The sequence below is a fragment of the Pan paniscus genome, chromosome 1, assembly GCF_029289425.2.
Source record: "Pan paniscus chromosome 1, NHGRI_mPanPan1-v2.0_pri, whole genome shotgun sequence".
Classification (NCBI taxonomy): Eukaryota; Metazoa; Chordata; class Mammalia; order Primates; family Hominidae; genus Pan; species Pan paniscus.
In genome coordinates, this window is record NC_073249.2 from 128,049,886 (window position 1) to 128,077,029 (window position 27,144).

General features: G+C 37.2%; 1 protein-coding gene across 6 annotated transcripts in view; it reads left to right on the forward strand.

Annotated features, from left to right (window-relative positions):
* Positions 1–27,144, forward strand: part of PLPPR5 (phospholipid phosphatase related 5) — a 111,762-nt gene that overhangs the window by 25,212 nt on the left and 59,406 nt on the right. For all 6 annotated transcript variants that reach the window (XM_034931808.3, XM_008960546.5, XM_003808458.7 and 3 more), the window contains exons 2-3: positions 23,015–23,147; positions 26,401–26,651. In XM_034931808.3, the coding sequence (XP_034787699.1) occupies positions 23,015–23,147; positions 26,401–26,651 (384 nt within the window). The remainder of the gene's footprint in view (positions 1–23,014; positions 23,148–26,400; positions 26,652–27,144) is intronic.

The window sequence follows — 27,144 nt, forward strand, 5'->3', positions numbered from 1 at the left end:
GCAGGCTGGTCAGATTCAAAGTCAAGAGAGGGAAAAGTATAGAACATGGTGGTGAGATGAGGTCCCAGGCACACGATCTGGGTTGCAGAGCTTGGCAGCCCCACATCAGATTACCAGCAGTCGGAGGCCAGAAATCCATCGCAGGAGGCAGAAATCTGCAACCTGGGACCAGAAATTGATTCTAAGGAGAGTCTGAGCAACAGATGTGAGGTAATATAATTATGAAAGCCTTGATATGGAACCAAACAATCTGACCTTACATTTGCTAGTACAGAAGCTAAGTGCAGAACACTCATCCTAGCATTCATATATTAAATAATAATGTGATGTCTATAATAGCAACAACATAGCCCCTTACATTTGTATAGGCTCTATCACTTAGAGAATAGCTCACAATAATCAAATGGCATGGATATTGCAGTCATTTAGAGATGATAAAACTGAGGCTTAAAAAATTAGACTTGCTCACAGTCATGCAACCAAAACAGTAGCAGAGCTTAAATTAGAACATAACTCTGGCATTTTTAAACCTTTGTTAAGTATTTTGCAGTGAGTAAAGAACAAGAAAACTGCTCTGAAGAAATTAGAAGGGCCCTTCTAACCTCAGGAAGTTTACAGTCAACATAAAAATCATATAGAAATAACCTAAATGAGAAGCTAAACTTTCAAAAATTCACTCCAGTACCTAGAAGAATGCCTGGGACCTGGGAGGTACTCAGTCACTGTTTTACGTATAAATGAGTATCAGGTGAAATGCTGGGGTAGCCCAGTGAAGAAAATAATCAATTTGAACTCAGGATATAGAGAAGCCTTCTCTGAGAACATGCGTTTTAGCAATTCAATGACAGGATGTTTTCATGTCATCCTGTCAGGTGTATTTGGATTTGGTTGGGAACGAAAGATAACTAATAATTCATTGAGAGAGATTTAGAATCAGACATGCCTGTGTTTGAGTCTTGGTTCTCCTACTAATTCTTGTAATATGGAATGAATTATTTGACCTCATTGATTCTCAGTTTCCTTATGGTATGTGTTCATTGTATAGAAGCTAATGCTTTTGAACATCTTAATTTTTCTGGTGAGGGGAGCTGATTTAATTTTCACAACAGATCTGTCATTTTGAATTACCATTACCCTTTTGCAGAAGAAGAAACAGATTAAAAAACCATCATGTAATCTGCATAAAGTTAAGTAATTTGAAACCAGTTTTGCCTGGCTTCAAAATTCATTCTCTTTCTCTCACTCTCCAGTAATGGCAAGAGATGTGTTCCAGGGGTCCATGGGGAGTTTTGAAGACAAGGAGCATGTTTCTTCTACTTAGTCCATTTTATAGTATTGAGGAATTTGTAGAAAGAGAGAGTTATGAACACGTGAAGAGAGCAATAATTTGCATGTAGCTGAAACAAATCCCAATGCAACATCGAACCATCATTAATGGAGAAGAAGATTGAAGATGGGATAAAAATTCTATGTGAAAATCAAAGACTGTGAGACCAATTGAAAATGTAGCATTATTTGAACAATTGAAATATACAATTGAAAATGTAGCACCCCTCCCTCCCTTTCTTCCTTCATTCCTTCTTTCCTTCTTTAGCAATCATTAGTTGATTTTCTTCTCTATGTGAGGAACTGGGCAGAGGTCTAGTGATACAAAGATAGAGTCAAGAATTCATTGTCAAATGTAATCATTGTCGATGCCAGAGGAATTAAAAATCATTTCTACTTTTCTCCTCTTGCATTTGACAGACAAAATTTGGAGCAAGTAAAAGATTTTACAACTTTTACCTAAAGTCACATTCATGATTATTTCATAGCTATACCACCAGAGGTAGTTTGATTTGATTATGCACGGACATTTTGAAAAAGTTAGCATTCTTGATATTCTACCATGCCATTATTATTTGTTTTCTTTGGTTACTGGTTTGTAAGACTGATTGAAAAGGTACTTTTCTAAAGCGCCATTTGCTATAGTATATGTATTTACTATAGATGATGTGAATGCCCCTTAAGAGCCTTCTCTGGGTCAGAGGCTAGTTCTCTACCAGAAGATAAACCTTTCTTCCAAGGAAATGTTAGGTTCACCATGCATAGAGAAATTAACCTGAATAAAAACATACCAGGAAGAAGGTATGTTCAAATGTCAGCATGAGGAACCAGATAAGGTTCAATACATTCACAAGGAAGAATGTGTTGAACTTGCTGCCTTCAAATAACTTGTGTCAATAAAAACATGATGGTCTTTTTTGCTTATTATCTAAGCATCATAGCATCCTAGATGAAAAGCAAATAGTCATAATAAGAAAAACAGGTTAGAAATTCTAGATATATTAGCATACATTCATAGAACCAATGAGAACATTGCTTTGGGGCAGGAAGATGGGAGACAAAAATAAGGAACAAATTTTGTGAGTTGACTCCATTGTGATCTGTTTGTTTTAGTTATTACAGAATATATGGGAATAATGGATCATGAATTGTTACAGATTAGACCTCAGATGTGATTGACATGTTTAAGCTGCATCTAATTCAGGAACATGAAAAATATCAGGACAATTGATTAAAATGCCCATCGAATACACTAGAGTTTCACATGTATTTATTTAATCCATCCACAAATGTATGTCCAGTTGCCTGGTGGAGTCTCCATCATACGGCATTTTATCTTTTAAAGATCAAGTCACTGGAATAAAGAAACAAGATGAAATTTATCTAAAAGTTCTGCTCATATTTATATTTCGACTAGAATATCAATCAGATGTGCCTGCCAAAAGAGGCCTCAAAAATCTATATCCATGATACGTATGCAGCTGTCTCCTCCACTCTGGCTCCTTTTAAACCTGGGACCTATTGAGCAATTATTATTGTGGAGCAATTATCTGCTGCTATGTTGGGCCAGGGGACATGAGAAGAGAATCTGGACACACGATATTCAATAGAAATACAATGTGAACCATATTTTAAATTTTCTAGTAGCCACATTTTAAAAAAGAAATAGGTGAAATTAATTTTGATAATTTATTTTACTATATATATGCAAAATATTCTAACATGTAATCAATATACACACTTATTAATAAGTTATTTTTTATTTTTATTAATAAGTTATCGTTTTTGTACTAAGTCTTCGAAATCCAGTCTGAATTTTTCACTTACAGCACACCTCAATCTGGACTAGCCACCTTTCTGGTGCTCAGTCACCAAGTGTTCAAGGCAATTGGCAGTTTCATCAGACAGGGCAGATCTAGATTTTTTTTCTGGCTAATTAAAGAAACTTGGTGGTTTCCTAGTCTACTTTTTCTGTGGGTTTAGGAAATACCATTGAATTGATATGCACTATTTTGATCTGTACTTTAGAAGATATATCTGAATAGATTTTTAAAGCCATTTTCTCAAATGCTTGGTTTACAGTACCTGTTTCAAACATGATTTTTACATCATCTTTTTGTAAAAACACTTTTTCATCAACGTTAGGACATAGAGAAGGAAGTGAAAATATTAGAACATTTTTGAAGCTTAAACTTGAATCAAGGCATATTACAGATTTCCCTTTCATGTATCTCACTGTGAGAGGAAAAGATTCATTACTATGTGTGGATTCTCTCCCCAACCCCTCTTCCTTTTGTTAGCTCATTTTATATGTTTAAAAAAAGTTGTTTGAGAAAGGTTATTCATGGCATCATTTAGGCTTTTTTTTTTTTTTTTTTACTTTTTAGTAGGATGATCTCATCTTCAGCACGTGCCTTACAGATTGCAGGGCCTGTCTATTCCCTGGAGCTACAACTTCCTTGACTCTATCATAGTCCATTTAACGTATGTATTCATTAATAAACTCTTAGTATATATATATATTACATGCCAGGCAGCTTGCTAGGCGTGGGATCCAATAATGAAAAGGAAGTCCTCAACGATCTCACATTAGTGGGAAAATTGTGCAAGAAGATTACAAATATTAACATATGTTGTTCACCACTACCCTCAACAGGACATATTATTTGTTCCTTGTTGGTTCGGTAGAGCTTGGGTCGAGATACCCTGATTTGCTGGAAATCGGGAAGTGTCCCCCTCTTCCTTGACTTTTCTTAAAGGTACAAAGTATGTTCATGTGTATGGGTCCCAGCCGACCCTTTTTCCAGGTAAATACTCCTATCAGGGGAAGCTTATGTCTGTATTTATGCATAATTGTCAGAGGCATCAAATCAGGTAGGATAGATATTGAAAGAAGTCAGTGCTTTGCAATCTCCAAATAACATGTAGGTTATATTTGTACTTCTGTTGACAACTTTATTTGTACTGCAAATATTGGCAATAAATATTCCGCTGAAACCTCAAAAGGCTTCAGTTCATCTGTATGCATGGATCAGTGCTTCTCCCTGCTTCCTGTACATCTCCAAGGACATGAATCACATGCCGTGATTTCTGTCGATGGAAGAGAACAATGCAAAATCTGTTTTCCTCTGGTTCCAATTTACAAGTGTTACCACATGCCTGAATACTTTATGCAAAGAAGGGATTGGACACAAAAACCCATTATGCATCAGGACAGGGTGAGGCAGAGTCCTACTCTATAAACCAATGAGATGAATTAAGTCAGCAAGAACTAGGGTGTGGAAACATTTGAGGCACGGACGCAGTCAAGGCATAGAAGAGTAGACTCTCCTGACGATTCTCTGGGCATCTGGTCCTGCAACAGAACATGATCTCTGAAAGGAATAGTTACAAAACAGGCTGCATCAGGGAGGTCTTGTGGGGAGCAGTGACATGTCCTCGTAGGTGGGCAGAACATAGCTCCCAGGAATCTAGGAGCAGATGGGTGTTAAGAAAACCTGTTGCTAAGAAAGAGGACAGTGCCTTAGCCACCATATAGGGTTTAGCAGCAAAACTTCACTGCCTGTAAGACAGACAGGAATCACAGTCTCAGACAGTCCCAGCCTTAGAGCAACTGAGGTGCAAAGTAAGTGATCAAAGCGAAAACTCAGGAATAGGGATCTGCTAATGGAATTCAGGTACAAAGTAGAAATTGCATTTCAGGAATAATGCATACATCTTGTTATCAAATATAGGCCAGAATATACAACCTGAATTAGCAGAGGAGACTTGATACTGAATCACAGCTTGGATTATAGCTCTATAACTTTCTCCTGCCTCAGATCAGAGTTTTCAGAGATCAGAGAGAGTTTAGGGAGCAAGGGAAAATAAATATATTTAAGCACCTATGACTTTGTGAAGAGAGTGGGGATGGTGGGACAGAGCTAAGAATGAAATAGGATGAAGGACCTGTGATCCATTTCAGAGTTTCTTCTATTTTCTACTCCTCACCTAATTGATTTCATCATTTAAGTCAAACCCATTGCCAGGTCGTATAATGTCAGATTTGCTGTGTGTGTGGAGAATTCTTCCATTGACTTAACTAACAAAGTTTTCTGAAAGGCAAAGGCAATGTGAAAAATTTTGTGCTTTCATTACTGTCAAGCTTTTTCTCAGAGGTCACCAATGACAACCTCCTTGCTTGAACATTTACTTCTCTCACTTCTTTGTGACACTGAATGTGGCTGATCGAGGACCCCTGTCTTGAAAGTCTGTCCCCTCTGGTTTTCATGGCATGATAATTTTCTTCTCTACTTGCTGACACTTCTGCCCAGTGTCCTTTGTTTGCTTCTCTTTATTGCCCACTCCCCAAGTGTAAGTGATCTAAAAATTGACTTTGGAGCCTTCCTTTCCCTTTGCTCTTTTCTCCTCATTATTTGCATGTGCCCTTTTGCTTTCCCGCGGCTTTAAGCATGGTTCACTACCCGGAAAGGATTTACTACACCAGACGCTTCCTGGGCTTTCTACCTCCTCTCTCCAGTCTCCCCTGCCTTTTTCCGGATTGATTTTCCTGCAGCATAGGTCTGACCTCACCCCTCCCCTGCCCTGAAATTTTATGGCCTCCCACTGTGAACAAAATTAAGTACTGGCACCTCACTTGGATCTTAAACCATTTACATCATGGTCCCAGGATAATGTCCCATTAGGCCCCTGTATCTAGTCTGCATGCCAGCCAAGTGGGCCCACTTGCTGTTCTTCAAGGACATTCTATACTTCCCCTCCTCTGAGACTCCATTTATATTCTTCTTTGCACTATAATTGTGTCAGCCCTATGTCCTGGTTTCCCTGGGTCAGTCCTGGATTATTTCTTTTGTCTTGGTATTAATATTATTAAGCCTCCCATTTCACATTCAAAAATAGTAGTTTGAATGATAAATTACATGATGGCTCTACCTGTAAAGCTCTTCCACTTGTTGCTTCTCTGAGTCTTATTCCCAGTGTCCACTCTGTTTAGCTTTGCTTGTGATCAATATAACCCTGTCCTTTCAAGCCATGTGCCATGTGAAAACATCAACTTTTGTAAGACTTTCTTCCTCTCTCCCCATCCTACTGTCCCTAATTTAAGGTATTCTCTTCCTACTGTCAATCCCTACATTTACCAACATGGCATTGCAGTTATTTGTATTTATAGATAGTTATTTGTATATTTTAAATTTTATCTTCTATGGTACTTCACAGGTTCAGGGTCTTTGTAACGATTAAATCGCTTTCATCTGCAAATAACAGAAAACTCTGACTTAGATATTTAAACAATTAGGAAAATTTATTCTGTCACATAACAAGCAGTGTTAAGTTAGGATGGCTCAGAAATGACTAATTCAATAGCTGAACAACAGGTCAAAGATCCAGGTGTCTCTTCTCTGTCCACTCTGCTACAGTATGTGTCTGTTCTACTCTGGGCTGACTCCCCTTGTGATTGCACAACGATTGCCCTTTTTCTAAACTTCACATCCAAACATAAGGATGTCTAGCTTTAAAAAAAGTATTCTGTGAGTCCCTTTAAAAGAAATAAACTCCTATTTCAGAAGCATCCATCCCTACCAGAAGTCTCTTCATGCTTCATTGGGCAGAATCTCACGCCATGTCCAGGCCTACACTAGCCCCAGATCAGGGCCATCAGGACCTGACAAATCATTCATCACTTGAGGCAAAAGATGGCCCTGACTCCCCTGAAGATCATAGCCATTCAATAAGGTTGGTAACTGAACAAAATTAAGGCTGTTTGAGAAGGAAAGATAATTAACATTGATTAGGCCAACAACATTGCTACTTACAAGTTTAAGTTCAATTAATAATTATTAAATAGAGCTTTAGTTTGACTTCAGAATGTAAAGAATTTTGATTTACCTCAATATTCTAATGGTATCATAAATTATAAAAACTGATGTTAAATAGGCTTTAAACAGTATCAGTACTGCACATAACAGGTTCACTTTCATATTGTTTTACTTAAGTTCATATGGGGAGATTATAATTAAGATTTTGAAAGAAAACTTGATTGAGATTTTAATAGCCATCTAAAACTGCTGGCCAGCAAACTGTGTTCAGAATTGCTCATTAAGTAGAATTGTTTTCTGTTGCTTTTTGAGGCAATGTCTAAGTATTTGTTCATAGAATTTCAAATATATATTGCAAATTCACCATTTGGTATTGGATTGCAGAATTCTCAGATATCTGCCAGCTGTGAAATGTGACAAACAATTGGTTTAAAAATTGTGATTTTGAAATGTCTTATAGTACCAAGGGGAGCTTGGGAAGAGAGGCTGCTAAATGAGGATCCTTGCCTCTCACACCCTTTATGAATTCTTTCTTCTCATTGAGGGTTCGTTTGGGCCCAACACCACTCATGATCCTCCATAGTTAAGTCAGAGGTGGCAGCTGGAGAATGTAGCACAGAAGTTAGTATGTATTCTGCAAATGGGGGCTCATTCAAGCCTCTGAATTGTTGTCATCAGTCAGAAACACAGATGGTCCCAGTGGTGAGACCATGGGGGGAGCCTTGCCTGCTCTGTGTCAACATGAGAACTCTTAACATGAAAATATTCATCACAATGAAGGGGTCAGAAAGACTAATTCTGTTTTTGAATGAAATGGAAAGAACAGAACAGAGAGAATCTGCTTCTAAAAATTTCACTGGGCATTGCTGCTCAGAGTTATAGACCTTGGTGCCAGGGGGCTTGCAGCTGGCATTTTATGTTCTCAGCAACACTCATGCTAACTGCTGGGATGTGATGACTCTCAATATTTTAGCAGCCCACAATAGGACTCAGTAGAAAAGCAGAATCTAAGATTGTGCATGATTTGGACATTTGGACAAATATTCACAAGGATGAAGGGGCTAGATAGGGTAGATTGCCTCACAAGTATAAAAGTCAAGGATTCCTATCTCAGAGTTCAAAAAAAAATGGAAATGCTAATCTGAATCTTGAAGGGAGGGGAAATCAGATAAAAACTGAGTAAGTTTTATGTGAAAGAGTTAGTGTAGTCATACTTTTTTTTTTCCTTAACATTTAGAATCAATAGGAAAGCTTACATACCACTTCTATGGGCTTCTGCTATGCTGTGCAACATCTGCAAATAAATATATAATCATTATTGCTTTGAGATGTAATATGAATCTGTAACTCTTCTCCAAAGTTTATTTTTCATAAATGAACTTCCTGTTAATATTATCTGAAATCATGTTATTTTCTTCACCTCTCACCAAACTGCCCCATCACCAATATTTCTAAAGACATTTTGGAGTAGCAGGCTGCTTCTAAAAATAAGATGTAGTAGTCTGGGAAAACACTGCAGAAATGAACATTCCAGGCCTCATCACACTGCCCACCAATACAGACTTTGTTCTCTACTCCTCATTTGAATAAATGTCACTGTTTATTAGAGCATCTTATTGGTTTATCAAGCATTTTTTACGCTTTATGCAGAAAAGCTTATTGGAAGAAATTATACTGATAAGTGCAGAAGTTCAGATAAAAAGTTTTAACTTTTCTTCCTAAAATAAAACAAAATAATAAAATATTATAATGTCAAGTTTGACATTGAGTGATAAAGTAGGTTAATATGTATCTCATAAAGTGCTTTGACTCCATTCCTACAAAAATCTCTTATGATGAATATAATATTAAAATTGAAGTCAGACTGTCAGATCTGTCATTTACTAGTTGTGAGACCTTGGGAAAATTACTTAACCTCTTTGTACCTCAGTTTCCTTACCTGTAAAATGAGGTAATAATATCAATCTCATAGGGGAGTTGTGAGGACCAAGTCAAGTTAATATATGTAAGATGTTTACAACAGTACTTGGCCTAGGGTAAATGCTGTTTGTCACTTTTTAAAATGACAAGGAAAGGGAATATATTTATGAATTTATATAATAAATATACATATATATTATAAACTGAAATTAAAGGCATTGGGAATAATAATCTGATTTCTAAATATATTTCCCATTGTGTATTAGAAACCCTTAAATTGGCTTGCATAATAAATTCAACCCATTCCAAGCTGTTAGAGTTTCACATTTAAATTATAATTGCACCTTTTCCTAGTACACGTGAGCAGTAAGCTGGAAAGCTGCATTTATCCCAAGCACAAATGAGACCAGACTGCAAAATGAGTTTATGTTCCAAGACTCATTCATTTATTTTTGGGTTTCAATCATGCTTTTCTTTGTGTATTCTCATCAAACATTTTTAATGGCTTGGTAAAATATAAGGATTTCCTATGTAATCAACATTTACTCTTCCTGTGAAAGCGTTTTAAAAATAAAGTCCTTCAAATGTCTAGTTCTTTTTTCAGTAAAAATGAATGGCCTTAAAAGACATTTGTTCTGGCAGTCTGTTTAAAGATGGGAGAGATGAAAGCCAAGAAACCCGGAAGAAGATGGCCTCAAGGGAATGATCTGTATGATGAATTTGAAATTGCAAGGAATACTGTTTCTGCTTTCTTAGGCAGAGCTGTCACCTCAAAAGCCTATTTTCTTGAAAAGGAGAGTGTTACTCAGAGTATCACGGTTTAGTCAATTGAATATATATTCCCTGAATGCAGTGGCAGGGCACTTACAGGTGACCACTGTACAACAGAAACATGTATTTTGGAACTGAAGACATCTCAACCATATGACAACATAGATTTTTCTGAACTAGCAAAAAGAAAGGAAGGAAGGAAGGAAGGAGAAAAAGAGGTAGAATTTACTGTTTGCTACCAGACATTGGCAAAGAGCCACCCCACTGATTCAGGTCCCTGATAATTCTCCCCAGATACAGTTGTCAGAGACACTCCAAGGAAGTCCAGTGAGGAAAAGTATAGGTCTTCCATACTGTAAGAAAAAGAATGTTATTCTTTCTAAGCCATAGATCCAAAAGGTCAGGTAAATCTTTATATCCTCCCCTAGCCACTTCTGCTGCACATAAATCTCAAAACTCTACATAAATGCCTTTTTAGTTTCCTACCTGGGTTACCTTTTAGAATCATATTTTTTCTCTCCCATTGTGTGAATTAATATTTGCTCTCTTTTATTTTAAACTTCCCGCTCTTCTTTTTCTAATAACCAGGGAAGTGGTGAATGAGTTTTTCACTTTCTAAAGACAGCATTTCTCAGCTTTACTTTTGCCTTCTGAAGACCTCTAATTCTTTTCTCTGTCATATAATAGCTACACTAGACTATCTTTCCTAAATTTAAGTTTCTGTCCTCTAGAAAGGAAGAAGACTTTTACTTTTGCGTATTCCCTGTAGTGTTTCTGAGATGCTAGCTCTACCAGATATTTAGGATTGTCCCTGGAATATATATTTCTAAGCTCAAATAAGTTTCGAAAACACTGGACAATAAAGTTAACAATTTTCTTTAACAGATTGTCATGCTTTTGGTTTATACAGGGAAAGTAGTTGGGAGGAAACTATATTCATAAATTCAGAATGTCATACGAGAAAGCTTAAGCTACTCGGCCTTTCTTCCTAAAATGAAGCAAAACAATCAAATATTATAATGTCAAGTTGAACTCCAAAACTAGACTGCATGGGATTGGGTCTGGCTTTGTATCTTAGTAGCTAATGACCTTACACAAGTCATATAATCTCTCTGTGCCATTGTGTCCTTATCTATATGCTGAATACAATAAAATAATGCCATCATGGGGCTGCTGGAAATTATGAATCTTTTTACATTTTTTAAAATTTTTTTTCACTTTTATGGGTACATAGTAGATTTATATATTTATGGGGTACATGAAGTATTTTGATACAGGCATACAATGCCAAGTAATATAATTTATAAATGTTGATGAACAAGTAAGGTTTTAGCTGATGTTTTTTCACCAGAATTTTTTTTCCTAGAAAATATCACTTAACATCCTGCTACATAAATATTATTTGAGAAACATTGACCTAGGGACAGTTAAATTTTGCTTGTGCTTAAAAGGTTTATTTCTAAAATCTCCATCATCTTTAAGTCCCAGAGAGTATTTAAATTTTATCATTTTGCTTTTTTATTGTTGATAAAGAGGAGGGGAAAATGATTCTAATGGGTATTTTAGAAAAACTGGAAAGCTTACTAATAACCTACATACTAATTTTTTATTAATTATAAGCTTGCTCTTTTGAGGAATGATAAGTACATTATAACAGTACTGGCCAACAGTAGATCTGTGAACATGGAGACATTGACTTTATATATTAAAATTAAAAACAAACTATAAGTATATAACATGAGTGTATATTACAGTACTCTTATTCATTTTCCTTAGAGCTTATGTTTGCTACATTTATGTGAGTGGTTGGGCAAAGCATAAACATCATGTAAAGTTTAATCAGCAGCATTTGTTTTTGCTAGGGAAGTGTTTGTTAATGGTTTCACCAGCTTTTTGTCATTTAAAAAGAATGCTCGTAGCCTGCGAATCTTCCCACTGACCCTGCATCTACATGTGCAGTGAAAGATTAGTGTCAGGACTTTTACTTTATCCCAAATGATCAAACAACTCTATTACCCTATTCTAGGCATCCCAGACTCCTTTACTCCCTTACCAAAAACACTAATCTATCGCAGATACGACTTAGAGCCTTCAGGGCTACCTAATAATGACTAAAATTTACGTAGTGCTTACTCTGTGCCAGCCCCTTTACTATGAATGTTATAACAATAACCTCATTTCTATGAATGTTATAACAATAACCTCACAACAGCCCCATGATGGCATTATTTCTATTGTTTCCATTTTGTATGATAACATTGAGGTGAAGGGAAGTTATATGACTTAATTAATTAATTAATTAAGATCATTCAGCTAATAAGAGGCTGAAAAAGATTGGATACCTTTCTGCCAGATTGTTTCAAAAAGGGGCACTGAGTTTCTTTTTGTGCAAGTTTTGGTGAGTTGCACACTCAGTTGTCAGTTATCACTTACCCCTAATCTCATCCCTTCTTCATTTATTTACTAGTATTTTTACATGTGTCTGTACTGGCACATGCATGCATAAATAAGTGCAAGCTAAGTTGTAAGTTTCTTTGATGGCCTCCCCATTTTAAACACGGTGAGCCATGCAGTAGACTCGCAGAGGATGTGAGTGGCCTTCCTGGGTGCTGAGCATTGGTTAAGTGAGCCATCCTTCTCAGGACAGTTCATCTCTTCATATTTCACTTAAAATATCTAGAAAGTGAGAGTGTTGGATTTGTTTTTACTTTAGGATTTATTTAACTTTATAGTCCCATCCTTTTATTGCAATACCTAGAATAGCTCTTTGCACAGTGCAAGTACATAATAATTATTTGTTTGAATCAGTATCTAAAAATCCCTTTTAACATAATCTTGACAAATTTACAATGTAATAAAAAGGAGTTTTAGACACCTTGAAATATCCTATAGAGCTTAGAGAACTTGTTGAAACACAGATGGCCAGACCCCCACCCCCAGAGTTCTTGAGTCAGTAGGGGTGGGGCCTGAGAATGTGCATTTCTGTCAAGTTCCCAGATTGCTGATACTGTTGGTTCAGGGACCACATTTGAGAGCTACTGTCTGTAGAGCTCTCAAAATAGACATATATCTTTCCCAGTTGAAAAGTGAGTTAATAAGCTCATCCCACCCAGTGGCTGGGATGGCAGCTTCATGTGTTTCTTATCCTCTGGTATCTACATTTTAACAGGGGTCTCCTAAAGACTGCGAATCTTAACTCAAAGGTTCAGATCCACAACTCAAAGGATCAAATCCAATTCTTGACCTCATAGCCTTCCATCAAAGTGGCCTTTGTCCCTCCACTTCCCTTAACTGTCCTCTCCCCAGAATATTAGGGCTTCCTGGTTGCCACATCCCCACGATTATAACCACGGCTAGTAACATATATAGGTTACTTTATTCTTTATTTTCTTCTTCTGTAACTGGATTTTAATAATAGCATCTACCTCATCAGATTGCTTTGAAAATTAAATTGGCCAATATTTGGAAAGCACTTAGAACAGTGCCTAAAACCTAAGCCCTATTTACATGAACAGTGTAAATGAGCTTTTATTATATGTTAAATGTTTCCCAAATTTTCCTCTCAGGACATCACCTTCATGACTTAAATCATAGCTGCACACCAACTCAGCTAGCATTCATTTTTTCTTGAAATCAGTTCACTTTACTAACAAATTATTATAAAAGAATACATTCTATTATTACTACAAATGGAAAACCAGTATCACTTGGTAAGTAGAAGGGAACCATAAAATAAATACAAAAAAGCCTACATTGTTTTAAAAATTCTAGCCAGGCATTGTTTTCTGGAAAAGACCCTGAGACTGATACTTGCTCTCTTTTTAAAAACAGGGAAATTAGCAAGTTCCAGTTTCTGTAACAAATAAAACCCCACATTTCACTGGATTCACATATTCAGAGTTTAAAGTTTAGGTGTGTCCCATGACTGTACTTCTGTGGATTCATTTTGCTTTTTGGATATTATTTCACACATCTCTGAAGGATGTGAAACACATGCCAAATACTATCACACTGATTACATAACTTCTGTTTCACTGCATTACATCTGAAATGGTTTTCTTGTACCAATTTCAAATCAATGATGCATGGATATCTTTGAGTTACCACCAGTTAGAGGGGAGAGGAATTTCTAATTGTGTGCTTATAAATGAAAACATAGAGCTATTTGGAGGTTGACATTTGATGAAAATCTACAGCGATTTTCTCTTCCTAGTAAAACTTCAGTATTTTGTCATCAAGGACTGTAGATCACAAAGTTGGACTATGCATAACAAAGGTTAAGGTATGAGAACAAAGTGATGTGCACATCCTGGAGACATTTATGATTCACACCTGCATTCTTGTAGGTTGCTATTCATCAGCAGAATGGGGCTTTTTACTCATTACCAAAGACGGTAATTGATTAAAAAAAAAAAGGGCTAGATACCAGACCTGTCCTCAAAGACATGATGGAGACTTAGTTGCGTCATTAGGAAGGGGCAGACAGTGTGTAGATCCAGTTTGTTAGGCAGGGCAAGATTCAAGGAGCTTCATAGTGTTCAACACTGGGATTAATAAAGCATAATGTAATGCCCAGCAAGGGGATGAGGTGTAATAAGGAATGTGATACTCAAGTTTGAGAAGGTCTGTCAGTGGGGTGCAAGGCTTCTATCAGGTTGGGGTTCAGGAGCAGATCTCTTCCTCCCAATGAGGTAAACTGTCAGATTGCAATAGGGAGGGGACTGTGACTAAGAAACACCACAATTGCTCAGACCCAGCTCTGAATGCATAGATAAAGTAGTGAGGCCAGGTGCAGTGGTTCATGCCTGTAATCCCAGCACTTTGGGAGGCTGAGGCGGGCGGACTGCATAAGCCCAAGAATTCAAGACCAGCCTGGGCAACATGATGAAATCCCATCTCTACCAAAAAAAAAAAAAAATCAAAAATTAACTGGGCATGGTTGCACATGCCTGTAGTCTCATCTACTCAGGAGGCTGAGGCAGGAGGATTGAGTCCAGGAGGTCGAGGCTGCAGTGAGCTGTGATTGCACCATGGCACTCCACCCTGGGCAACAGAACAAGATCCTGCTTCCAAAATAAATAAATAAAGCAGTGAAAGCCCTTCAGTATTAGTTTCTGAGCCCTTGGTGGGCATCTCATCACATTCTATATCAGATTGATAAGGACTATGAACAGTCACTAATCTTCCTTGGAGGTTGTTTGAGGGCTTCCTGTACAACTGGGAACAGACAGGTGCTTTGCCTCTCTTGGCAGAGGAGGAGTAGGGATGGGTTGAGTTTAGTGAGCCCAGATGAGGGGAGCTGGAAGGCAGATGTAAGAGAAACGAGGTAAGGGTTGACAGCTCTGCACTTACTGTGCCAGCCTGCCTTCTGTCTACCAGCAGAGTCCTTTTTCCCCTCCTTTTTCTTTCATGTCCCAAGCAATGGAGAGTTTTTGCTGAGGTGGGGGAGGAGTACCTCCGTGAAAGGCTGATCCATGGGAGGCCCGTTGATCCTTCCCACTGGGACCACAGGTGTCCTTCCCAAGGTTCTGCTTCTTTGTCCTCCTCTATAGACAGCTGGTGCCTGTGGGAGGCAGGAGGGGCCCTGCTGCTTCTCAGTCGATCTCAGTTAACACTGTTCATCATCTCAACTCTGTCTAGAAACAGCTTTCATTGGTTAGTTCACAGAAGAAAGGAAGTTTTATCAAAGAAAACTGTGAAGTGACAAAGCTTTTAGCATCTCCATCTCTGGCTTCTGTGACCTGGAAATCTCATATTTTCCACTCCCAGCGGGGAAAGCAAACCAGTTATGCTCGTTGCCCCAGGGATGCTTTGGGAATCTAGTGAAAATGGTAGCGCGTGATTCCAGAATTAAGAACCCCTTCTTGATAAAGGTGAGAAAACGACCAAAACACCAGATCCTCAATGGCACCTAAGAACCAAGGATATGCAAAGAAGACATGAAGACATTTCAGTGAAAAGAGTGTCTCAAAAAATTGCATTGGAGTTAGAAAGGGTGATGTGAATGTTTTTGGTATTTGTTGGAAGACTGGCTTGTGTGTTAATAGGATCAGGAAAATCTTTTTGTCTATACTCGGCTTTCTTATACCTGGACAGCAGAGGAGTCCAGAGGTCCTTATGAGGTGCTTTGTGCCCTATCTCCTATCTTTTGAAACTGTAGAGATGCTAGGAATGTGGTAGGACTCCAGGGTGTGACCTGTAAGTGGGCAGCAGGGACTGACCTATCTTAACTTGGAAAAGCTGGAGAGAGGCTCACAAGTTCCAAGGCAGAGGCTGTGGTCAAAATAAAACTCTGAACTTGGATTCAGACTCTGGCTGTGCCGGTTACCATGTGACTCAGGCATGTTCAATCTCTCTCTCTCTCTGTCTCTCTCTGGAGGTTTCCTTATCTATGGAGATGGGAAGATTGAACTGCATTCTCTTCATTCATACAGTATTCATATTTATTGTCAGTCACTGTGCTATAATAGTAGAAGTTTAAAGATAAATGTTATGCAATCCTTACCTCAGAGAGGCTCTCAACTGAGTGGAAGACACAGATGTTACTGATACTTATAAACGCATATGCAAATTATCATAATAAATGTACAACGTGCCATTGGAACACAGAGAAGGGAATGATGAACTGCACCAGGAATAGAATAAAGTTGCAATAGAATAGGCAATATTTAAATCATATCTCAAGCACAGAACCATGCACTGCCTACCAAGATATACTAAGCCATGGACCAAGCATAAAAACCTGGATGTATGGAAATACTGGATATGTTGGAGAATGAAAATGCTTAGCTGTGACTAGAGCACAGAGTGTCTGAAGGCTACATAGGAATTGCTGAAGCTGTAAAGGATAGGTTTAGGCTCAGCAGTAAATGATCTCTTATGAAATTTTAGTTAATCCACAAGCTATGAGGACACACTGAAAATTGTAAATAGAAAATGTGGGGCTGGGTGTGGTGGCTCATGCCTGTAATCCCAGTGCTTTGGGAGGGTCGCTTCAGGCCAGGAGTTCAAGACCGGCAACATAGCAAGACCCGATCTCTCTACAAAAACTAAAAATAAAAAATAAAAGAAATTAATTGGGCATGGTGGCACACGCCTCTAGTAGTTAGTCTTAGCTACCCAGGAGGATGAGGTGGGAGGATGGCTTGAGTCCAGGAATTTAAGGTTGCAGTGAGCCATAACTGCACCCCTGCACTCCAGCCTGGGTGACAGAGGGAGACCCTGTCTCCAGAAAAAGAAAAGAAAATTTGGATTATACAAAATTTGCTTTCAATAAACCAATCTGACAGTAACAGTTTGAAGAGCAGAGAAAATGGAAGCACAAATGCAAGTTCTGAGTATGCTTTAATGCAGGAAAAAAGTGAAGAGGGACTGGATTTTAAAATGGAGGTAGTGATAAAAGTGGTCTTATTTGAAATAGAATTAAGATATATAATCAACAGGATTTAGCAATTGATAGAGATTCAGTTAGAAGGAATAAGATCTCTTGTGCAACATGGTGACTATAGTTAATAAGAATGTAGTGTATACTTAAAAATTGTTAACAGAGTAGATTCTAAGCGTTTTCACCACAAAAAATGCTAATTATGTGAGGTAATGCATATGTTAAATAAGCTTGATTTAACCATTACATAATTCACATATTTCACAACATTATGTTGCACACCATAAATGTATATAATTTTGTGTCGATTAAAAATAATATAAATAAAAGCAATTGATGAAAAGAGACAAATGAGGGAACTGGAGGTGTCAGCATATGTAAATGTATGAGAGTTTTAGCTTGAGTCCAAGTAGAAATTGAATGGATTAATTGAGATGGTGACATGGAAGAGCAGGAGGAACACATGGATTTTATTTTGGATGTAAAGGCTGTGTGGCCTTCCAATAGGTAGATATGAGCATGTTGAGATGTCACTGTTTAATAGGTGGATGGAGACCTGCATCTGGGGTTTAGGGGAAATATGCAGATTTAGGATTCCTTAGTGGAGCAGGGGATGGTAAAGTCTGAGGAGGAATGAAGTCCACCAGGGAGAGCTTCTGTCAGGAAAAGAGAGCCAAAATAAAATGCCAGATAGTATAGAACTTAGGTCTGTAACTCACTGACGAGAGCCTCTGATTCAAATTCAAGAGGAAAAAGAGAAATGTATACCTTAGAGTCAATATGACCTGGTATTAAATTAGTCATAAGGACAGACATATAGGGCAGTAGAAAATGAAAATTCCCTACTTTGTGCCTAGTACTGTGCTAAGCTTAGGAAGAAAGAATAGATATGAATATCAATTATTAATGGAAATATAAGCTGCATACAATTACATATATATTAGACTGTTTACTAATGCCGTTGGCTTTAATAGCGACATTGCTATTGTTAATGATGCTCTTGTTGCCAATAATTTTTTCAACAGTTATGACAGTGGTTAACATTTACCAAGTGCTACCTACTGTGCCTCTGCCTTCAAGGCAAACTCAATCTACTTTAGCCTCTGTTGAGGTCAAGCTGAGAGCTAATAGGAAAAAGGTTACCTCCTCCTCTCCAAATGCGTTCTAGTTGGAGTTGTTTTTGAGTTCTGTATATTTATCTAATAACAAGCTTTAAGTGTAGTAAGGATTGCACCCTATCTTTGATGCTGTGTATGTTTATATTCTCCTAGAAGCAATTATCAAGTGAGATTAGAAGTACAAGAGTTGTTAGAAAAAACATCTCTGAAAAACAGAAGTTGAGGGGTAAGCCAGAGACAGCAAGGAGAGCCTTCAGACTGTGATGGAGGTCTGTCCCCCGTGCGTGAGAGGGAGAAAGAAGGAAGACTGGGTGGGAAACACTTCAGACTAGGTTAGGTAGTCTCATTGGGGTAGTAGGATTGTATAGGAAACATGGCTCCAACAAGGATTTGGTCAGGCTCATGGAGAATCTTTGAACCATGTTGGAGGTATCCCATGTTTCAGAAGATTAGGCTCACTCCCACCATGCTTAGCCATTGGCTAGGAGGAGCCTGTGGAAGTGTGGCCTCAGCATGGATACAGTATTGGATCCAGAGAAGCACAGCAGCCGGGGCCATCTGTGTGTAAACATCTCTGCAGTGGGAGATTTGAGTGACGTGTTTCATTGCCACCACAGATTCTCTCAGTGACTCAGTGACGCTTCTTCCTAAGTGTTCTCCTAGCATGTATCGTCCAAACCAGTCAAATAAGGCTCAGCCTATGCAACCTTGTAGCATTATTAATCAATTTGCTTGTGTCTACCCTGTTAGATTATAAACCTTTCTTCAAACATTAGTGTCTAGCACTGTGCCCTTAACTCAGAAGGCATTTACATAAATACATTCATCATAATTATAATTATTTTATTTTCATTATTTGAATTTATCTGAGAGCAGGCTGGGCACGGTGGCTCATGCCTGTAATCCTAGCACGTCGGGACGCAGACGCGGGTGGATCACCTGAGGTGAGGAATTCGAGACCAGCCTGGCCAACATGGTGAAACCCCATCTCTACTAAAAATACAAAAATTAACCTGGTGTGGTGGCATGTGCCTATAGTCCCACCTACTTGGGAGGCTGAGACAGGAGAATTGCTTGAACCTGGAAGGAGGAGGTTGCAGTGAGCCAAGATTGCGCCATTGCACTCCAGCCTGGGTGACAGAGTGAGACTTCATCTCAAAATAATAATAATAATAATAATAATAATAATAATAATCTGAGAGCAGTAAACAATTGGAGTTTTAACTCAGGAAGTTGGGTGGGGGAAGTTAAGAGAGAATATGGTTTTGATGAGGGGTTCCATGGATATCACAGTGAGCTGTGGGGGAAACAGAACTAAGGTGTGTGAATTAGACATACCCTTGGAGGAAAGCAGACACCTAGGCATATGCATTTGATGAGATGAAGTCCAAGTAGGTGGACAGAATACAGTATCCAGAGAACATGCTGGAAAGAGCTAGTCTAGACCAAGAACTGGCTGGAGGGTCCAGCAAGATGTGATGGACAGGCGTTTGACATCGGCATCTAATCACAGCAACTCTGTGTTTGAAAACTACCTTCTCTACCCACAGTGACATTTTCGTGTACCATGACATACCTTCTTAACCTTGGCTCATCGGACCGAGGGAGATGTCTTATCTCAACCTAAACCTCCTGGGAATTTGGAATTGAGGTTTGGAAAATCTTATCAGTTGAACTGTTTCCTTGGACCGAGCTGACAAATTCAAGATAAGCTTCTTGAAGACAACTGGGGAAATCATGTATGCTCGGAATCAGGAGCACTGGCTGGCAGAAAGGCATACAAAGAGAAACTGAGATGAAAGACAGTATGACTCCAGGGAAAGAGGGAGAATGAAATAGTGACAGCCGTTGCCTAGACTCCTGAGGACTTTCCATTCATGGGCCTAATCCCCAAGCTCCCTGCCCTTCAATTCTGAGGAAACTAACTCTAGAATAAACTTACTATTTTGGTTAACATAGTTCAAGTGGGTTTCTTATAGTAGCAGCCAAATGACAGTGACTGAGAAACAGTTCTGGCAGAAATGCTCAGGACACAAATCGGAAATTCAGCAACGTGAAATGTGCTGAGATGCAGGCAAGCAAGAGGTCAGCATTAGAAAGCCACTGGGAAGAGAGCCCTGGGAAAAGTGGCCCCAACAAGGCAGTTCTTGGTCTGTTAAGACCCTGGTAACTAAAAAGAATTATCAAGTCAGGGACTTCATATACAGGCTCTAGTTTTAGGAACTAGGTACAGGATAGATCCTTCATCATAGGAACAAGCCAGAAGTTGGTTATTAGAAATCAGGCAAAAGATTAATAGCAGACTAGGACATTCTGATCTATTGAAGCTGACAGTTTTTTGAAAATGTGATTCCTTTATGCATTAAATAAGAATTATTGGGTACCTACTACATTCTAGGGAGTTTAGCATGGTAGCCTGAGTTGGGGTGCAGTGTACCATGGGGTGGGGCCTGCCTGGGGATGGAGACCCCGTGGAAGCTGCAGTGGAGAAGAGGAGGCTGAGAGGGCAGCCATCATGTGCGGAGCCGGTCAGCTCATGAAGTGGAGTGGATGATGCATTGTTAGAATTTGGAACATTCTGTGGTAAAACAGACCCAGAAGAAGTTGAATCTGAAAACCCAGAAAGCATCATCATGGTAATCTCTTTCAAGGTGCAGTGAAGAGGAGGTAGGACATGAGAAAAACGTTATTCAGAAAGAGAGATAAGGTATCAAACACACAGTTCATCTACTTATCAGATTCCCCAGATACTCATGAAAAATAATTCTTGTGCATCCTTTGGCTGGATGAACTGTTTCATCACACATCCACTCTACTTCACCAATGCCAGAGTTAAAATTCAGGAGGAAGTTGGAAGTTCTTATCTCTCCCAACTCAATCCACTCTCACCAAATAGGCAAGACTAGTCTCTTTTAATTTAGTTCCACTCAATGTCTTCTGATTTAACATTGAACCCTGGCCTACTTGAAAAAAAAGAAGTATAGTTAAAAAAAAAAAAGAGGAAAAGGGGATAGAAAGAAGGATGAAAGTGAAGAGGTATCTCATAATCTTTTATTCACACTGGGGTAAAAGTAGGTCAAACACCTAATCTCCTGTAACCTCCTTCTCTACCTCACACTTTCTATTTTGAATATCTTGTAATCATAGATACTACTTTTCATAGAGACCCCAAAAGCATTTCCCCAGGGAATGTCAGGGACTCCCTGTATAGCATGTTAATTAAGCTTGACAAGACATAATAAAAGCAAACTTCACAATGACAAATTAGTAGACACACTGTTAGCTCCAGTTTCTTTTTCTCTTAATCTTATTTCTCGTGCTGTTGTTCATAGTATTAAATAGAGAGAAATTTCTGCTTGGCTTCTGACTGGCCTTAAAAAGAACACGTTATTTAACTTCCCTAAATCTCCATTTCCTCATTTGTAAAATGGAATATTAATACTTGCTGTAATACCTTACTAGGTGATTTTGAGGACCATGTATAAAAATCACTACCAATGGTATAAATATGGATGTAAGATAGCCAGGTCCTTTAATAAGTCAACAGAGTAGAGCAAAGCATCTGTAACAGAACCTTGTTCTTGGGCAACTCACTTGTGTTCCAAGTCTTGGTGTTTCTTTACTTGTAAAAAGGGTAGGATGCTATTCCTAGTTTCATATGGTTTTAATGAAGATCAAAATAACATTTATACTAAAGTATAAGTAGTATATTATGACAATTCCTAGTAATGTCTCAGAACAGGAGGCTCTCAAAGTCAAACGTGTGCAGATTTATTTTTTCTTGTTTATAAAAGTATTAATATGATTTTAAATTAGTATGTGTGTATCAGATGCCTTAAAAATATTTGCATGGAGAATCTGTTGTGAATTCTGTAGCAGAGTCAAATTTAAATAAGACACAGTAACTTAAAAAAATAAAACATGGAATTTAATTACACATAAAAATAAATGAGTGCTTCCTTACATATCTTTTGTATATTTTATTTTTTTAATTAAGACTTTTAGGAAACAAAAATGTTGTCTATTTTTGTTCATAATTTTTCTTTTTATTTATTTAATTTATTTATTTATTTTATTTATTATTATTATACTCTAAGTTTTAGGGCACATGTGCACAATGTGCCGGTTTGTTACATATGTATACATGTGCCATGCTGGTGCACTGCACCCACTAACTCGTCATCTAGCATTAGGTATATCTCCCAATGCTATCCCTCCCCCCTCCCCCCACCCCACAACAGTCCCCAGAGTGTGATGTTCCCCTTCCTGTGTCCATGTGTTCTCATTGTTCAATTCCCACCTATGAGTGAGAATATGCAGTGTTTGGTTTTTTGTTCTTGCGATAGTTTACTGAGAATGATGATTTCCAATTTCATCCATGTCCCTACAAAGGACATGAACTCATCATTTTTTATGGCTGCATAGTATTCCATGGTGTATATGTGCCACATTTTCTTAATCCAGTCTATCATTGTTGGACATTTGGGTTGAGAAAAATATGGTTTACATACATACGGAAAAGACTATAATGAAAGGATCTAGGAAATCGATTATGGCTCCATTTTACATTGAGATTATTACCATTCAAAGGGGCTCCATTTTACATTTTTAAAATAAAAATATTTTACATTTATACTGGTTAAATTCTAATATTCCTTAATCTTTTATTTTCTTTCAAGATAATAGTTGGAGAAACTGCTGTCTTTTGCCTACAACTAGCCACAAGGGATTTTGAAAACCAGGAAAAAACTATTTTAACTGGAGACTGTTGCTATATAAACCCGCTGGTGCGCCGAACTGTCCGATTTCTTGGTATGTGCTCATTAAATTATTTTTAATATTTCTGAAACAGTGTCTATGTGTAAGCTAAACCTTAAAATAACCCACATGTTTACTGTTTGCAAATATTAGGGTTTTTTTTCTTTGAAATGTTTCAATTTGCTTTTAAAAATAAACATTACACACTGCTTGGGTGATGGTTGTATCAAAATCGCAGACATCACCACTAAAGAACTTACTCATGTAACCAAACACCACCTGTTCCCCTAAAATCTACTGAAATAAAAAATAAATTAAAAATTTTTAAAATAAACATTACATACTACTTTCTCTTTAATATAGCAAGATCCCACTTTAGGATGTCATTTACACATTCTTTTAAGGCAAAAAGAACACCACCTTTGGATGTTTAATATTCTTTAAGAGCCAAAAATTATGTGATTACTGTGTTTATGAAAATCTTTGAACAGTACTTAGTGGGAGGGTGGTGATAATCCAGGTAGGTTGTTGAACATCACAAAGGTTACGAAAAACAACTTGGAAAATAGAAGAAATGTAGCACTCCATGCACTACTTCTAAGTTGATTTTTATATAAACAAAAAAGTATTGGGGATTTTATTAGAGGACAAGATTCACTAATAATTTAACTTTCAATCTCAAATACTAGCAATAATAAATATATGCATGAATGAATTATTGAAAATCATTTTAATTCAGAACTTAGCCTAGACCCATTTTTTAACTCACGCAATACAATTTAATATAAATAATTGTTTCCTGGATTTATCAGATAAAAATAAGTGTATATGCTAAATGCCATTTAAGATAAATTTTTATTAGTATTAAGAGATGCACTAAAGATAATGTAACTCTTCAACATAGTTCTCATACTGAAGGGAACTCTTCCACATATTTCTAATATTGAAGGGTTCAGGATAAAGACTTTGAAGATATTATGCATAGATCACCTAATCTATCTATAAACCCATTAAAGACTAGCCAAATGTTATCAGGCTTTTGGATCTCTCTGAAGACGAAAGGCCTTCATATCCAAGATTGTTATTTTTACTGACATCAAGTTATGTATCTCCAAAGCCCTCATTTATCCTGTTGAAGGGACAACTTTTATATGAAACCTTAGAAGTTATTTTTTCACATGTATCAATACTGTGTTCTTGACTAATTTCTTTTTGTATAAGTCATTTAATAAAAAAAGCAATAGGCAACAATATGCTTAGAATTAAAACTATTTAAAGAAATTGATGCTTTCCTAAATACTGTTAAGCAAATTACATTGTGCCTATTTAAGTAAAATATTTTTCTGCATTTGCACACATATTTCTAAAGAATATTTGGCTCAAAGTACAGTATGCTATTAAGTCTCTGCATGCTTCTTCTTGTATGATTTTATAAAATACGAAAGCCCATTTGTTTCTTGTTCCCTTATGATTTGGATGTTTCTAGCTGTAATAAGTGGAAGCATGTAAGCGAAGCATCACTGTATAATAGTATATCATTCTGTATAGTGACTTTATTCTTTAGGTCAGTGGAGTAGATACACTTACAGGATCTCACTTTAATAATTTTCTTTGTAGTCAACTACATTGGGCTGATGCACTGACATTTTAATTCCAAAACACATTTGGGAACTTTAAAGTGTCAAGAGACATTTCCACATTCTTATCAAATATTTCTCTCTGTTATAAACAGGAAAACCCGTTACACCAAACAGCCTAGATTTCAAGGGTGTACAAATGAAGAAGACTTGTAATTTAGGTTCCCATGCTTGGCCATGAGATTTTGGAAGAAGTTTTATTGAGCTCAGTTCTCTTTAATTTCTCTTCCTCTTTCAAATTTCTGATTTTGATAACCTTTACTTTGTATGATTCAAACAATGCTGGTGAGATGTTAAGAAAGGGCTTCTTATTGTTTGCTTTTTAGATAAAGAGTGAACTAATATCTTTGTTTCATTCCCATTTGTGTACACATAGAGTTTTGCTGTGTGGGGGTTTTTGTATGTAAACCTTTTGTAATCTTATATAATATTTCAAAAATTTAAAAGAACAGCTATGCATCTAATACTGGAAAATTATTTGATCCGGTACAACTTTTATGGTGATATACTATACAACAGCCAATAATGATGAGAAGGCTTGGGAAACAAATAATCCAGAAACATATGACTAAAAAGAAAAACATCTAACGATTGTAACCTAAGTATATGACATTTTAATAAATCAGTACTTTTAGAAGTATTAATTTGGGATAGTTTTAAAAGGTCCTGTTGGATTTTATTCCCAAAATTATAAAAGGATGAATTTCCTTTCATTGGTACCACATCCTTGAAGATTGTAGCTCTAAGTTTAATTGAAATTAATGCCAAAAATTATTTTGCCCATATAATAGAAAAATAAGTTTTAACAATAATAACCAATGACTTTGAATTTAGAAAATGTTTTTGGTATTCAAGTAAATTGGCAAGTTCCTTAGCAAAGGAGGAAAAAATATCTACACACTTAGTTCTATACCTTCAGGTAACCAAAGCAAATAAATTTTAAAACTGTAAAAATAATTAATAACCTATAATTTTGATTGCCTTGTTTACTAAATAGCCCACATTGGATCAATTGGAAGCCAGTCCATATAAGATAAGGTGGAAATAAATTACTAGCTGTTCTATGACTTTAAAAAAAATGTGTTTCTGAAGGCAATGTAGAGATTACTCTGAAAGCATTCTGGTTTACTTAAGATTTTCCATATTTAAATGAAAACTGATGGCACTGGATTTACTGCTAATTGGCACCTCCAGCAGCGTTAACATCAGTCTGAATGGGAGTAACAGCATAATCAAAGAGAGACAACTGCTTTGCTTCGTTAGTGAGATTAAAAAATTTTCAAAAAATGGGGGAAAAAAGGAAATTGCTAACATTAGTAGAGCATGATAGACTATACCCTCTCAAGGAACACATGACTCCATGAACAATTGCATTACCTGGAGTCTGAGAATACATGTTCTTATTTTATCTTATGTCTTATAAACCTGCCATGCACAAAAACCAGTAGTAGACAGAGCAATATTTACCACTTTCACCACTCCAGAAAGCCAAGGAAAGAACTGGAGAGGGATGCAATGAAAAGAACTATGTATATGCATGGAATATTTTATAGTTTCTAAAATATTTCCATTTTGGTTTATTGTAAACTGAAATTCACACACACACACACACACACACACACACACACACACACAAGCAAGAAGTTAAAATTATTTGTTTTCTTCCCCAGGAATTTATACATTTGGACTGTTTGCTACAGATATCTTTGTAAATGCTGGACAAGTAGTCACAGGAAATCTGGCCCCACATTTCCTTGCCCTGTGTAAGCCCAATTATACAGCACTTGGATGTCAGCAGTATACACAATTCATCAGTGGGGAAGAGGCCTGTACTGGCAACCCAGATCTCATCATGAGAGCCCGAAAAACCTTTCCATCCAAAGAAGCAGCTCTCAGTGTCTATGCAGCTATGTATCTGACCGTAAGTAAGGATTATAAATTTGTTGTCTTAGTCTGTATTATTGTTAATTTTTCCAATGTAGAAATTCTTTTTCTCTGCCATAATGAAAGTCACTTAAAGCACATTCATATCTTTCTGTAGGCCATTTAATCTATTTTTAATAATAGCTGTTTGTACTCAAAATTAAGTCAGTTGACTCTCATGAGATTATGTGTGGGTAGTTGGTTGTATTAAAAAATGTAGCCATTAGCATTTCTATTTGAGAATATGTTTGTCTTTATATTAAACAGGACTTAGTGGAAACAAATTTGTTGTAGCATTCCCCATGAACTTGTAATAGCACGATGAAGAGAACTACCTAGGCCTCTTAGCTGCCTACCCAAGCTCTCATAGTCCCTGCTGGGGATGAAAGGGACACTCTTTTTTTCTAGAAAGCACTATTATTACAGGCAACTATATCTTCATCATATCTCAATTAGCGTTTAACGTTTTCTCATAGAACTAACCAAAGTGT